The following is a 14,495-nucleotide window of genomic DNA, read 5'->3' as shown; positions in this document are numbered from 1 at the left end:
GAGGTTGGCCCTGTTGTAGTTTTTCCAGATCTCAGCGTAATGGATTGGACTTGCTCTTTAGGGTCCCTCTTACCTGGTACCTCTGTATCACTAGGGAGATTCCCCTATGGTCTGCTTAATAAAGCATTAGCTAACTGACCGACTTGTGTCTCCAAGGCTTTTAAAGTTACTTCCTGACTCTTGTACATGAGTCTTAGTTCTTCCATGTCAGACCTTTCGTTAGCTGATTGCCCATGATTCTGAAATCCCGGAGGGTGATATGGCTGTTTAGGTGCATACTGTTGTGGAGTTCCAGCCTGACTATACTGTTTAGGTCCCTGTTGAAATCCTTGTTGAGGCTGATTATAACCCTGATTATTACTCCAGCTGAAATTCGGATGATTTCGGTTGTTAGGATGGTAAGTAGCTGGAGCAGGCTGTTGACCTCTCTGAAAGTTGCTCACAAATTGTGCTGATTCACTAGAAATGGCACACTGATCAGTAGAGTGAGTACCCGCACATAATTCGCAAATTGAGATTGGCTGTTGAATTCCTTGGTTAGCCAGAGAATCGACTTTCATCGTGAGAGCCTTAAGTTGAGCAGCAATAGCTGTAGACGTGTCAAGATCAAGAACTCCGGCTACCTTCCCTTGAGTAAGTCTTTGAGTAGGGTTCTGATATTCATTAGCAGCCATCATTTCAATAAGATCATAAGCTTCTTCATAACTTTTAGCCCATAGCGCACCTCCAGAAGCAGCATCAAGCATAGGTCTGGATTGAGGTCCAAGACCATTATAGAAACTGTTTATTTGCATCCAATCCGGCATGCCATGATGGGGACACTTCCTTAGCATCTCCTTATATCGCTCCCAGGCTTTCACAGAATGTTTCTCCTGATTGTTGAGAGAATTGAGATAGAGCATTTCGTAGTGCAGCAGTCTTTGCCATGGGGAAGAATTTAGTGAGAAATTTCTGAGCTAGATCTTCCCATGTAGTAATAGAACCAGATGGTACAGAATGTAACCATCCCTTAGCCTTATCTCTCAGTGAAAATGGAAAAAGCCTTAGCTTCACAGCATCATCAGAGACTTCATTAAATTTGAAGGTGTCACAGATCTCTATAAAATTACGTATATGCATATTAGGGTCTTCAGTAGGAGAACCCCCATACTGTACCGAGTTCTGGACCATTTGAATAGTTCCTGGTTTGATTTCAAAGGCTTTGGCTGCGATTGCAGGCCTGACAATGCTTGACTGGATATCATCGATCTTTGGCATAGAGAAATCCTTCAATGCCTTACTGTCTGGTTGTGCTTCAGGTTCTGTCATTGTTTCAGAATCAGAAGAAGAAGATGAATCAATTGCTTCCTTACGAGCTCTAGAACGTGTTAGCATAAACGCGACCCAAGTACCTGAAATAAAGAAAAGAAAAGAAAAGTGAGAAGAGAATAGAATCCTAGTCAGTGAATTTTAATGCACACTGATGACAAGTACATAAACTAATTAATTAACACCGAGTCCCCGGCAGCGGCGCCAAAAACTTGTTCGCAAAAATCTACACGCAAGCGCACGTGATCACAAGTAATATATTAAGTTCGATCCCACAGAGACTGGTGAATTAAGAATACGCACCTATGCAACAATGTATGAGTAATTTTCACTGCTAAGACAATTAACAAGGATGTGTTCTTTTATACTAATAACTAAATTTACTAATCAAAATCAGAATAGGAAAACACATGGGATTCTAACTTCATTATCGAATTCATCTAGAATTGAAATTACTGATTAACATGTGACTGTTGATCCTAATCAGACAACACGAAAGTAATACATGCCAACTCTCGTTGCACACATATCATACCAATCAAAATCCGCAATTAAGACAGAAATCTCATGGACACCAACAAAGCTCAGACCCTATATCTCTATAGCGGTAGTGTAAGCAGAGAGGTTTAATAGCAAGTCATCTATCGTGATTACACAGGGTGATAAAAATAGTTCAAGTCTACCACAAATTATGCTTCATTCACATAATCCTATGTTTACATGGCATAGTTCTAAATTCAATCATCCACTCTCGCTTCAGAAAGAATTAACAAACAACTTAGAAGTTAGCTACGCTCCTAAGAAGAATAAGCACGGCTCATGCAAAGAAATCAACGTACATCACACAATCAAGCAATTAATATTCGTTACTAGACTACATCGATAAATCCATTAGAATCCCATGAAGGCGGTTAGTTCATAATCGAACTAATCGACATCATGGGTTCTAGTGAAAACATGATAAATAAAAGATGAGAATTAAGCGGAATAAAAGTGCTTGAATTAATAATAAAGAACACAACGTTACAGAATTGATGTTCACGATTTCGCTCGAAACTGTCACTTCCTCGCGAAGAACGATCCAATACAATACTGATAATGTGCTTGATTACAAGAGAAAAACTGATAAAACTATATTACGATATTCTACGATACAAGTGAGGCTAGGGTTTTTACACATGAGAAATTAGATACATTGACCAAGTCAACCGGGCCTTGACCGCTTCTAAAATCCGTCAGAAAAGCTCCAAAAATCGGCCCGGAACAGCTCTGCTGGGCGCGGCCGCGCTAAACTAGCGCAGGCGCGCTAGTGGGACAGTAGCTAGCGCGGGCGCGCTAAAATCTAGCGCGGGCGCGCTACTGTCTGCCACTGGCAGCCCGTTTCTTCGTTTTTTAGCTCGTTCTCGCGTGCATGCCCTTCCTCGCTCTATTACCACTTCCGTAGGTGATCACGGTTGCATTTAGCACATGCAACAAGCCCTTTAAACCCCTAGATAGCTCTAGTGGACGAGTGTGTTCTCGTGAGGGTTTGTAGAAGATGTACCCACAAAATCCCAAGTCGTGATGAATCCACAATTCTCTATTCTTGCAAATAATGCACCAAAAACAACCTAAAATGATAGGAAATCACTTCATCACCTCAACTCGTGACCTGCACAGAAAAACACTAAAAACACATCAAAAGACACTAAACACTTAAGTACAACCAACCAATTTAAGTGGAAATGAAGGCCTATAAGTGTGTATAAATACCACTTATCAACAGTAAACTGTGGATTTAACGAATAGCAAGTTTAGCACAACTTGAAAGCTTACAAGCACTTTGAACACTTTGAAATGAATGAGAATGAGCCATATTTATAGGCAAATCTCAAGAACTAGGCAAGACAATGGTGGCAAAGACAATCTAGTGGTTGCTATGACAATTTGGCACTTTGTCTTGCTGAAAAACATAAGGTAAGACAATCATAAGCATTGTCTATAGCTTAGAAAGACAGTCTGAAGTGGTAAGACAATCCCAGGGGCACGGTAAGACAATCAGGGCACGGTAAGACAATCTGTAGGATTGTCTTACACTCCAAACGGTAAGACAATCTGTAGGATTGTCTTACACTCCAAACGGTAAGACAATCATCCTGCTTGTCTTGGAAGTCACACGGTAAGACAATCAGAATGATTGTCTTGCCATCTGCACGGTAAGACAATTGCAAGGGACGGTAAGACAATCTGTGGGATTGTCTTACCGTGTGTTGGAGGAAGGAAATGGCACGGTAAGACAATCTGTTTGATTGTCTTACCTTGTTATTTCTTAAGACAATCATAGTAATTGTCTTTCCTTTTGAACCAACAAGACAATTGCTTATATTCCTTTAATTAATTAACCAATTAACATCCACTTAATTATATTAAATGCATAAATTCATAAATTAAATTAATTCGAGATAGAATTAATTTAATAAATAAATTACACATCATATATAATTATTTTGAGAAGTGGATTAAATAATTAGATAATCAATTATCCATTTTCTTCTTCTTCAGAGTCTTCAGTCTTCTGTAGACAATTAAGATCTTCGACTTGAGTGAACAGCCACTTTCTTTTGACGTAGAATATTTAATCAGATGAGCTGATACAGAAATGTACTGTCTGGTTCATCTGTAACTAGCTCAATTAAATATTCCTTGTCATTTAAACAATTAAGCTGTGACTTGTTCGTCGATTCTTCGTCTTCTTAGTTCTTCTTCATTTGTAGACACAATGATGGAATCTTCTGAATAAATAAAGTATTGAAACTTTATACCTTCTGATCTTCTGGACGTGCTACAAAAGATTATTTGTACACTGAGGCTTGATCATATTAATGAACTTCTTCCAGTGGTTTGCAGCAGCATCCTGAAATTCTTCTGACATAAAATCTTCAATAAATCATTTGACGTTCTTCGTACGGATTCCGGATAACAGTACTTGATATTTACTTGCTTTCTTATCAGAGTTGAGTTGATTCCTCTTAAATACAAATAGGCTTAACATATGCCTTTCAGATAGAATCCCAGTTGACTGCACCAGGCACACCCCAGCAGAACGGTGTAGCAGAGAGAAGGAACCGGACTCTTTTAGAGAGTGTTAGATCGATGATGAGTTATTCGGAATTACCCAAGTCATTTTGGGGACATGCCTTAGAGACAGCAGCTTATCTTCTAAACTTAGTACCTTCTAAGTCGGTTCCTAAAACCCCTTTGGACCGGGGACAAACCGAGTCTGAGACACATTCGGATATGGGGTGGTCCAGCACATGTGCTGAACAAGAACGCGACTAAGCTAGAATCTCGTACAGAAGTAAAGCTGTTTGTAGGCTACCCCATGGGAACAAAAGGTTATTTATTTTATAGTCCTAAGGATCGGGATGTCACTGTTAGCACCAATGCAAGATTCTTAGAGGAAGACTATATAATGAATCACAAACCCATGAGTAGTATCATTTTAGAGGAACTTGTGGGAGGGGCGAATAATGAACCTGTAGTACAAGTTAAACAACCACAGCAGACTGTGCAACCGGTGACTAATACCGCACCAATTCCTCGTCGTAGTGGGAGGGTTGTTCGACAGCCCGACAGATTCAAGTTTTTGGGAGAGTCTTCGGACTTGGTCTCTGGTGAACATGGTGATGATTCCCAGACATACGAAGAGGCAATACAAGACAAAGATGCAAGTCTTTGGCAAAAGGCAATGGATTCGGAGATGGAATCAATGTATTCTGATCAAGTCTGGGAGCTCGTGGAACCACCCAAAGGTGTAAAACCTATTGGATGTAAGTGGGTCTACAAGAAAAAGAGGGGATCAGACAAAAAGGTGAAAGCCTGGAAAGCAAGACTTGTTGCGAAAGGGTATACTCAGAAAGAAGGTATCGATTATGAGGAAACCTTTTCGCCAGTAGTCATGCTTAAGTCAATCCGTATTCTTTTATCTATAGCAGCTCATCTCGATTATGAGATTTGGCAAATGGATGTCAAGACAGCTTTCCTTAATGGAAATCTTGAGGAAACCATCTATATGCAGCAACCAGAGGGATTCATTAAAGAAGGCCAAGAGCATCTTGTGTGTAAGCTGAAGAGGTTTATTTATGGACTTAAACAAGCTTCTAGGTATTGGAACATTCGCTTTGATCAGTCAGTCCAGTCGTATGGATTTGATCAATGTCCAAGCGAAGCATGCGTGTATAAGAGATGTGAGGGAAATGCAGTGGTTTTTCTAGTGCTTTATGTTGATGACATTTTACTCATTGGAAACAATGTTAAGATGTTGTCTTCAATAAAGGCATGGCTGTTCAAACAATTCGAAATGAAGGACTTAGGTGAAGCAACATACATCCTTGGGATCAAACTTATAAGGGATCGCAAGAAAAGGATGTTGGCTTTATCTCAGGAGCCCTCCATAGATGACCTATTAGCTCGTTTTAACATGCAGGACTCCAAGAAGGGTAATTTACCCTTCAGACATGGAGTTACTCTATCAAAGAGGCAGTGTCCTTCGACACCTAAGGAGATAGAGAACATGAAGGCAGTTCCGTATGCTTCGGCATGTGGGAGCCTAATGTATGCAATGTTATGTACGAGGCCTGATATCTGCTTTGCCGTGGGCATGGTTAGCAGATACCAGTCAAACCCAGGACAGGAACATTGGAGTGCTGTGAAAGCAATACTCAAGTACCTGCGAAGGACTAAGGAGTATATGTTGGTTTACAAGTCCTCTGATTTATTGCCTCTGGGATATACCGATTCGGATTTCCAGGCAGATAAGGATAAGAGAAAGTCCACCTCGGGATGTGTTTTTACTTTGGGAGGTGGAGCCGTAATATGGAGGAGTGTGAAGCAGAAATGCATCGCAGACTCAACCATGGAAGCCGAATATGTGGAAGCCTCTGAGGCAGCCAAAGAGGCTATATGGTTCCGAAACTTCCTGCTGGATTTGGATGTGGTTCCTAATCTGCCACAGCAGAAGTAATATCCGGGATTTCGACGTGTATTTATTTATATCAGTATGTGAATATTTTGTGAATATTATGTGAATTAATTGTGAATTAGATGTTAAGTGACTTGTTGAATGATTGCCTATGTGTGTTATGACTTGTAAGATTATAATTTTTATCTGATCAGATCAAAATATGGAGAATTTAGGCATTTACCTGGTAAATTATGGATTATTATATGATTTGATATTTGATTTAAGGATTTAATTAAGTATATTATAAAATATTATTATTAATTGATTTTAAACCCGTTTACTCGATAAATAAACCCCGGGGGGGCTTCCGGGAAAATATCGCCGGTTTGTTATTTGAGACATTCTGAACAACTTTCGTGTTTTAACTTTTCCCATCTGGTGTACGGATTTACGTGACAGAATTTCGAAACGATTTTATGAATATTTTATTATTAATTATCGTATCAATAATTGTGTACACCGGATAATTTTAACACCCTAGATTATTTTGACTCAAGCAGTATATTTTCGTACTTCGTAACATAGTTGAAACCTCAAGCCATTCTCACTTACATTGCTTCTTCTACAAACACCAGATTGTTTTCACCATATACTTGATCTTTCTTTCAACTTCAAGCCATTCTTCAGACATTGTGATGATACTTAAACCTATTTCTGAATTGTCTTTTAATCTTGATAAGTATTGCACCCTCGGTGATAATAATTCTGATTGGACAATTCTGATTCTGTCTTGGTAATATTGCTTCTATTCGAATGATATTGATTCTGAATTACTGAGATATTGTTGATTTCATTATATTGTTAAAGAATTGGATTGTTTTATAAATGTGGACCAGATTCGTGGTCAGACCAGATTCGTGCTCATTAGGCCAATGTGTACCTTGGATCCAGTGATAGAGCTTGGTATGTACCTGGCTCGGGGTTAGTGCGTGACTGATCAGCAGCCTAACCTTGGTTTTTAAATAAAATATATGAATATCCAATTCTAATCACTGCTTTAAAAAGGGAATTTGATATCTTGATTCGTTTTTGTGGATAAATGTTAAACTTCAGTTTCTTGTTTATATTACTTGCTGAGCTGTAAGCTCACTCTTGCGATTCCTTATGTTCTTTTCCAGTGAAGAAAGAGACTACTGTTAGCGAGGACCCACAGGCTAGTCATCAAGCTAAGGTATCAGGATGAGTGTTGGGAAGCCTTGCTAGGAGTTGCTGATATTATGAACTTTTGAGTGTCTTTGGTGTGTAAGCACTGCGTTTTATGTTTGTAAATTGTAAGATATTGACTGGGATTCGACGTATTGTAATATAAGTTATGTTGTGGCTTGTTTCATACTATAACCTGGAGCGATCCGTGGATGTTTAGGGTCAATGCATATATTATTATTGTTTACAGGTTTATATTGTGGTGTGACCCCCAAGTCTATGACCTGGATTTGGAGGGCGTCACAGGTTGGTATCAGAGCTACAGGTTATGAGTCAATGAAACAAGCCTAGATTATCGGGTTTGGGTAGAGGGATTAAGATTAGAAGTGAGTGATAGGTAGATAGAACGTTGAGAGGTGAGTAATAGTGACTAATAGGTATTCTTATTATCAGAGATTCTTATGTATGCGTTATCATATGACTTTCAGGTATTCACGATGTCAGACCCTATCATTCCCTTATATCCCTAGCATTCAGACACCACTGTTAGTGGACCCCCACCCCCTCAGATACCAGAGCCTCGCCCTCCTGTTTCACCCACTTTGGAGGAGGTGTTGGCTGCAGCAGCAGTAGTTCCTCCCAGACACATAGCCTCGACCTCTCGTGCTAGGCCTCTCATACGTGGACCCCCACCCAGTACCCCCAGTTCCACCCGAGGTTCCTCTGTTCATACCTCCTTTCGTACCGCACAGCACCCTGTCCCTTACCATGAGTATGAGGCGATGAGGATGGAGCGCCAGTACCTTCTTGGGCAGGTTAGGGAGTTAGAGCGTGTTATTCAGATGATGGACCCTGGTAGAGCTGAGCGAGAGCTGAGGCAGAAGATTGTAGATGTCAGGGAGATTGCAAGGGCGAAGCTTGGTGCCGTAGCTGAAGATCAGAGTACCTACAATGATCTAGTAGAGTGGGCCATATGGATGATGAAGGAGCTGGACAAGCTTGGAGGTCCTACTTTTCCTTGGAGTTAGACAGTGGTAGTTACAGAGTGGTGGTACCATGTACATTAGTGTGTAGTGTGTAGTATATCGTCAACCAATTTTGACCCTGTATAGACTAGCGGTGCTGACTAGTGTGTAGGTTGGATGTTATGTTTTACTTTTGACAAGCGCTTGGCGCTGATGTACCCCAGCTCTTTATATATATCAGAACTTTTCCTTTTCATACCGTCTTTTACTTTATTGCACCTGTCTTACTTACCTTACATATCGCACTTGTTTTATTTTGCAAACTGTACCTGATATAAACCCTGTGATATTATTGTACCCTGTTTTTTTTCATCATTACTCTGTTCTGTAAGGAAGCATGCGATTTATTTAATTAAATGATCAAAAATGTTTTCAAAAAGAAATATTCTGTTTATAAAAACAATTGTTAAAGTTTTGGAGGTTAAATAAACTGCTTGTTTCTTTACAGAGCTATGCCTCCTGGAAGACAAAACCGTGCAAACAACCGTGATGATAACAATGATAATAACAATCCAGAACGTACCATGGCCCAGATTCTTCAGATCTTGGCCCAACAGACTGCCAACCTGACTCAGCAGCAGGAAAGGCAGGCTAATCCCCAGGTTACTTTCAAAAACTTTCAGTCTGTTAATCCCCAAGAGTTTAAGGGTTCAGCGGACCCTATTGAGGCTAGGGTATGGTTGAAGGAAATTGAAAAGGCATTTGTGTTAGTCAAAGTGAGAGATGAGCAGAAGACTAAGTTTGCTAGTTATTATCTGAAGGAGAAAGCCACCTATTGGTGGAAGTCTGTAAGGGCAATGGAAGAGACGGAAGATGTTACATGGGATAGGTTTAAGGAGTTGTTTTTGGAGAAATACTTTCCTCAATTTCTTCAGGATCGAATGGAGTTACAGTTTTTAGAATTGAAGTAGGGAGACATGTCTGTGGCTGAGTATGAGATAAAGTTTGCTGAGTTGGCCAGGTTTGTTCCAACCTATATAGATACTGATAGGAAAAGGGCTAAGAGATTTCAACAGGGTTTAAAAGCATGGATTAGGGGAAAGCTAGCCATATTGGAATTAGATACTTATGCAGCTGTAGTTCAGAAGGCAATGATAGCGGAAACAGAAAGAGAAATGTCTCAGAAGGAGAAAGAGGGAAAGAAGCGTAAGCCAGAGCATCATGAGGGACAGTTTCAGCAGGGGAAGTTTCAGAATTTTAACAACCCGAAGAAAGGGAAATTCCAGCCGGGGAGAAATCCCACTTTTAAGAAACCAGATGTAGGTGGTAGTGGACAAGGTAACCGTCCAGCTATTGGAAATCAACCAAGGCCTCCATTGCCGGAGTGCCAGATATGTGGAAAGAGACACGGAGGAGTCTGTAATAGATTGAATGTGGTGTGTTATAAGTGTAATAAAAAAGGGCACTATTCTAGGGGATGTCAGGACCCACCAGCAAAGAACCTAATGATTCGAGACCAATCAGCAAGGAATCAACCCAATAGGACTCCAGCAGCTGGAATAACATGTTTTAGATGCGGAAAACCGGGACATATGGTGAAGGATTGCAAAGTACCAGCTCCAGGTAACCCTACACTTAGAATCATGGGATCCACTTCAGCAGTTACAGAAGTTCCTAGAGCCAGAACCTACAACATGACTATGAGAGATGCAGTTCAGGATGCCGACGTTGTGGCAGGTACGCTTAATGTGAATTCCTTATGTGCCAAGGTATTAATTGATTCTGGAGCTACTAGATCATTTATTTCTGAAGATTTTGTGCCTAAATTGAATTGTCCTATAGAGTTGCTTAATGAGGCTATGAATATAGAGTTGGCTAATCAGGATCGTGTCCCTGTTAGTCAAATTTGTAGGAAATGTGAAGTTGAAATCTTAGGGAATAAGTTTTGTGCGGATTTTATACCTTTCAAGTTGGGAGAGTTTGATGTTATCCTAGGAATGGATTGGTTATCGAAGCATAATGCTCAGATAGATTGTCGTAATAAGAAGGTGATGTTAAGAGCACCGAACGAGTGGATAATAGTATTTCGAGGGCAGAAACAGATAAAGAAATTTTTAACTATGATTCAAACGAAGAGATTATTACGTCAAGGTTGTGAAGCTTATATAGCATATGTAACTGATCAGAGCCGAGAACTACTGAAGCTTGAAGATAATCCTGTAGTAAACGAGTTCCTAGATGTATTTCCAGATGAGTTACCTCCAGATAGAGAAATTGAATTTGCAATAGATTTAGCACCTGGAACCGAACCAGTATCTAAAGCCCCGTATAGGATGGCACTAGTAGAAATGAAGGAATTGGTAACCCAGTTACAAGATTTGCTAGAAAAAGGAGTGATTAGGCCAAGTGTGTCCCCATGGGGATCACCTGTACTTTTTTTGAAGAAGAAGGACGGTAGTATGAGGTTATGTATTGATTATCGGGAACTTAATAAGTTAACTATTAAGAATAGATACCCATTACCCCGTATAGATGATTTGTTTGACCAATTGAAGGGAGCGAGATGTTTTTCGAAGATTGATTTAAAATCGGGATACCATCAGCTAAAGATTAAACATGAAGACATACCTAAAACAGCTTTTAGAACCCGATATGGCCACTATGAGTTCTTGGTGATGGCCTTTGGATTAACCAATGCCCCCGCGGCTTTTATGGATTTAATGAACAGAGTCTTTAAACCATATTTGGATAAATTTGTGATTGTATTCATAGATGATATTTTGATTTATTCCAAAACCACTGAGGATCATGCAACCCACTTAAGGATGGCTTTAGAGACATTGAGAAGAGAGAAGCTGTATGCTAAGTTTTCAAAGTGTGAATTCTGGTTACAAGAAGTTCAATTTCTAGGTCATATAGTCAGTAAGGAAGGAATTAAAGTAGATCCCTCCAAGATCGAGGCAATTATGAATTGGGAAAGGCCAAGAACACCAACAGAAGTCAGAAGTTTCTTGGCTTTGGCAGGCTATTATAGAAGATTTGTTCAAGATTTCTCAAGGATTGCTGTACCAATGACAAGGCTTACCTGGAAAGAAGAAAAGTTCGTGTGGACTGAAAAGTGTGAAGAAAGTTTCCAGGAATTGAAGAAAAGGTTAGTATCAGCTCCAGTGTTATCACTTCCAGATGAACAAGGAAATTTTGTAATTTATAGTGATGCTTCTCATAAGGGATTGGGTTGTGTGTTGATGCAACATGACAAAGTCATTGCTTATGCATCCAGACAACTCAAACCCCATGAGCAGAAGTATCCTACACATGATTTAGAGCTAGCAGCCATAGTGTTTGCATTGAAGATTTGGAGACATTATTTATATGGAGGAAAAATGTGAAATCTACACGGATCATAAGAGTTTAAAGTATATCTTTACGTAGAAAGAGCTTAATATGAGGCAGAGGAGATGGTTAGAATTGATAAAGGATTATGATTGCACTATCAATTATCACCCCGGAAAGGCAAATGTAGTGGCAGATGCTTTGAGTAGAAAATAAAGACTGAGTGTGTTGACATTACCCAAGGAAATATATAGAGAATTTGAAAGGCTGGAAATAGAAGTTAGAGTGAGTGAACCCTCAAAAGCTGGATTATATACAATGACTTTTCAACCAGAGTTACTAGAGAAGATAAGGAAATGTCAAGAGACAGTAATGGAACTGGATGTTAATAATTTGGTTGGGGAAGAGCTTTGCACCCAGAAAGATGATCAGGGTATTCTAAGATTTTCTTCTAGGATATGGATTCCACCAGTACAGGAGTTGAAGGATGAAGTTTTAAGTGAAGCACATAGTTCCGCTTATTCAATTCACCCCGGGAGCACTAAAATGTATAGGGATTTAAAAGAGAATTATTGGTGGCCAGATATGAAGAGAGAGATCGCAGAGTGGGTAAATAAATGTTATACGTGCCAAAGAGTAAAGGCAGAACACCAGCGACCGAGTGGATTATTACAACCTCTAGAAATTGCAGAATGGAAATGGGAGCATATTGCAATGGATTTTATAGTTGGACTACCTAGAACAAGAGCAAATCACGATGCCATATGGGTTACTGTAGATAGACTAACTAAGTCGGCTCATTTCCTCCCTATTAACGAAAGATTCTCGTTAGACAAGTTAGTCCATATGTATTTGAAAGAGATCGTCGTTCGTCACGGAGTTCCCGTATCAATCGTATCCGATCGAGATCCACGATTCAATTCGAGATTCTGGAAAAGCTTTCAGGAATGTTTGGGCACCAGATTGAATATGAGCACTACTTATCATCCACAAACTGATGGTCAGAGTGAGAGGACTATTCAAACAATCGAGGATATGCTACGTGTCTGTGCTATTGATTTCAAAGGCAATTGGGACGAACATCTATCGTTAGTGGAATTCTCATACAACAACAGTTATCATGCAAGCATCGGAATGCCTCCTTATGAAGCTCTTTATGGACGTAAATGTCGTTCACCCGTATGTTGGGATGAAGTAGGAGAACGCAAATTACTTGGGCCAGAACTGGTCCAGCAGACGAAGGAAGTCATTGACACCATTCAAAGAAGACTGATTGCAGCACAGAATCGTCAGAGAAAGTACGCGGATCAAGCCAGGAAGGATATGGAATTTGAAGAAGGAGAACCTGTATTAATGAAGATTTCGCCATGGAAAGGACTATCCCGATTTGGCAAGAAAGGAAAGCTGAGTCCCAGATACGTCGGACCATTTGAGATCTTGAGGCGCGTTGGTAAAGTGGCATACGAATTAGTGTTACCCCCACATATGGAGCATATTCATAACGTCTTTCATGTATCGATGCTTAAGAATTATCATCCAGATTCTAAGCATGTGATAGAATACGAACCAATAGAACTTCAGACAGATTTGTCTTATATTGAGAACCCAATAGAGATTCTAGATAGGAAGGAGAAAGTGTTAAGGAATAAAGTGGTGAAGATAGTGAGAGTATTGTGGAGAAACCCAAAAGTTGAAGAATCAACTTGGGAGTTAGAAAGTGATATGCGTGAGAAATATCCTCACTTGTTTTCTTAGCAGATTCTGAGGACAGAATCCTTTTAAGGGGGGAAGGATGTAATATCCGAGATTTCGACGTGTATTTATTTATATCAGTATGTGAATATTTTGTGAATATTATGTGAATTAATTGTGAATTAGATGCTAAGTGACTTGTTGAATGATTGCCTATGTGTGTTATGACTTGTAAGATTATAATTTTTATATGATCAGATCAAAATATGGAGAATTTAGGCATTTACCTGGCAAATTATGGATTATTATATGATTTGATATTTGATTTAAGGATTTAATTAAGTATATTATAAAATATTATTATTAATTGATTTTAAACCCGTTTACTCGATAATTAAACCTCGGGGGGGGGGGGGGGGGGGTTCCGGGAAAATTTCGCCGATTTGTTATTTGAGACATTCTGAACAACTTTCGTGTTTTAACTTTTTTCATTTGGTGTACGGATTTACGTGACAGAATTTCGGAATGATTTTATGAATATTTTATTATTAATTATCGTATCAATAATTGTGTACACCGGATAATTTTAACACCCTAGATTATTTTGACTCAAGCAGTATATTTTCGTACTCCGTGCCAGACAAAGCTCGGAGCCCCATAAGTTTCTCGTAATGTGTGTATTTAATAATTATCTTTAAAGTCGGGCCCGAATGGATCAGTTTTATTAATACTTAATGATTAAGAAGTGTATTTTATATCCGATATGATCCAAATGGGGGCCAGTTTTTCGTAATTATAAATAGGATAATTACTATTTTATTTTTCATAATTATCATTTCAATACACGAGAATCGAGAGAAACCGGGTTATCGTTCTTCGTGTTCTTGGAGTTTAATCGAAGATTTGAGGACGTTATCGGACTCAGAATCGAGCGTGCAAGCAGTCATATCGAAGATATCGAAGCGTAGAATCCATATCAAGTCTCAAAAACAGCTCTAGATTCACAGGTTAGGAGTAATTTGAGGTATCAAATTCGAATTTATTAGGGTTAA

At 39.4% G+C, this 14,495-nt stretch overlaps 1 protein-coding gene and 1 non-coding gene across 2 annotated transcripts; both read left to right on the top strand.

The window, feature by feature from the left end:
- The first annotated feature begins 804 nt into the window (after positions 1 to 804).
- On the top strand, positions 805 to 912 carry LOC135152489 (small nucleolar RNA R71). Its single transcript, XR_010291665.1, has one exon. It is a non-coding gene; the product is annotated as a small nucleolar RNA R71 (small nucleolar RNA).
- An 8,018-nt stretch (positions 913 to 8,930) lies between these two features.
- Positions 8,931 to 9,389, top strand: LOC135152218 (uncharacterized). Its single transcript, XM_064092060.1, has one exon. The coding sequence runs from the start codon at positions 8,931 to 8,933 to the stop codon at positions 9,387 to 9,389; it is 459 nt and encodes a 152-aa protein (XP_063948130.1).
- Positions 9,390 to 14,495: the final 5,106 nt, after the last annotated feature.

Source organism: Daucus carota, chromosome 4, assembly GCF_001625215.2.
Source record: "Daucus carota subsp. sativus chromosome 4, DH1 v3.0, whole genome shotgun sequence".
In the NCBI taxonomy this organism is placed as follows: Eukaryota; Viridiplantae; Streptophyta; class Magnoliopsida; order Apiales; family Apiaceae; genus Daucus; species Daucus carota.
This window is presented reverse-complemented; position numbering and strand designations above follow the sequence as displayed.

Coding starts and splice junctions, on each gene's coding strand:
- LOC135152218 (XM_064092060.1), top strand. CDS start 8,931: ATGCCTCCTGGAAGACAAAACCGTGCAAACAACCGTGATGATAACAAT.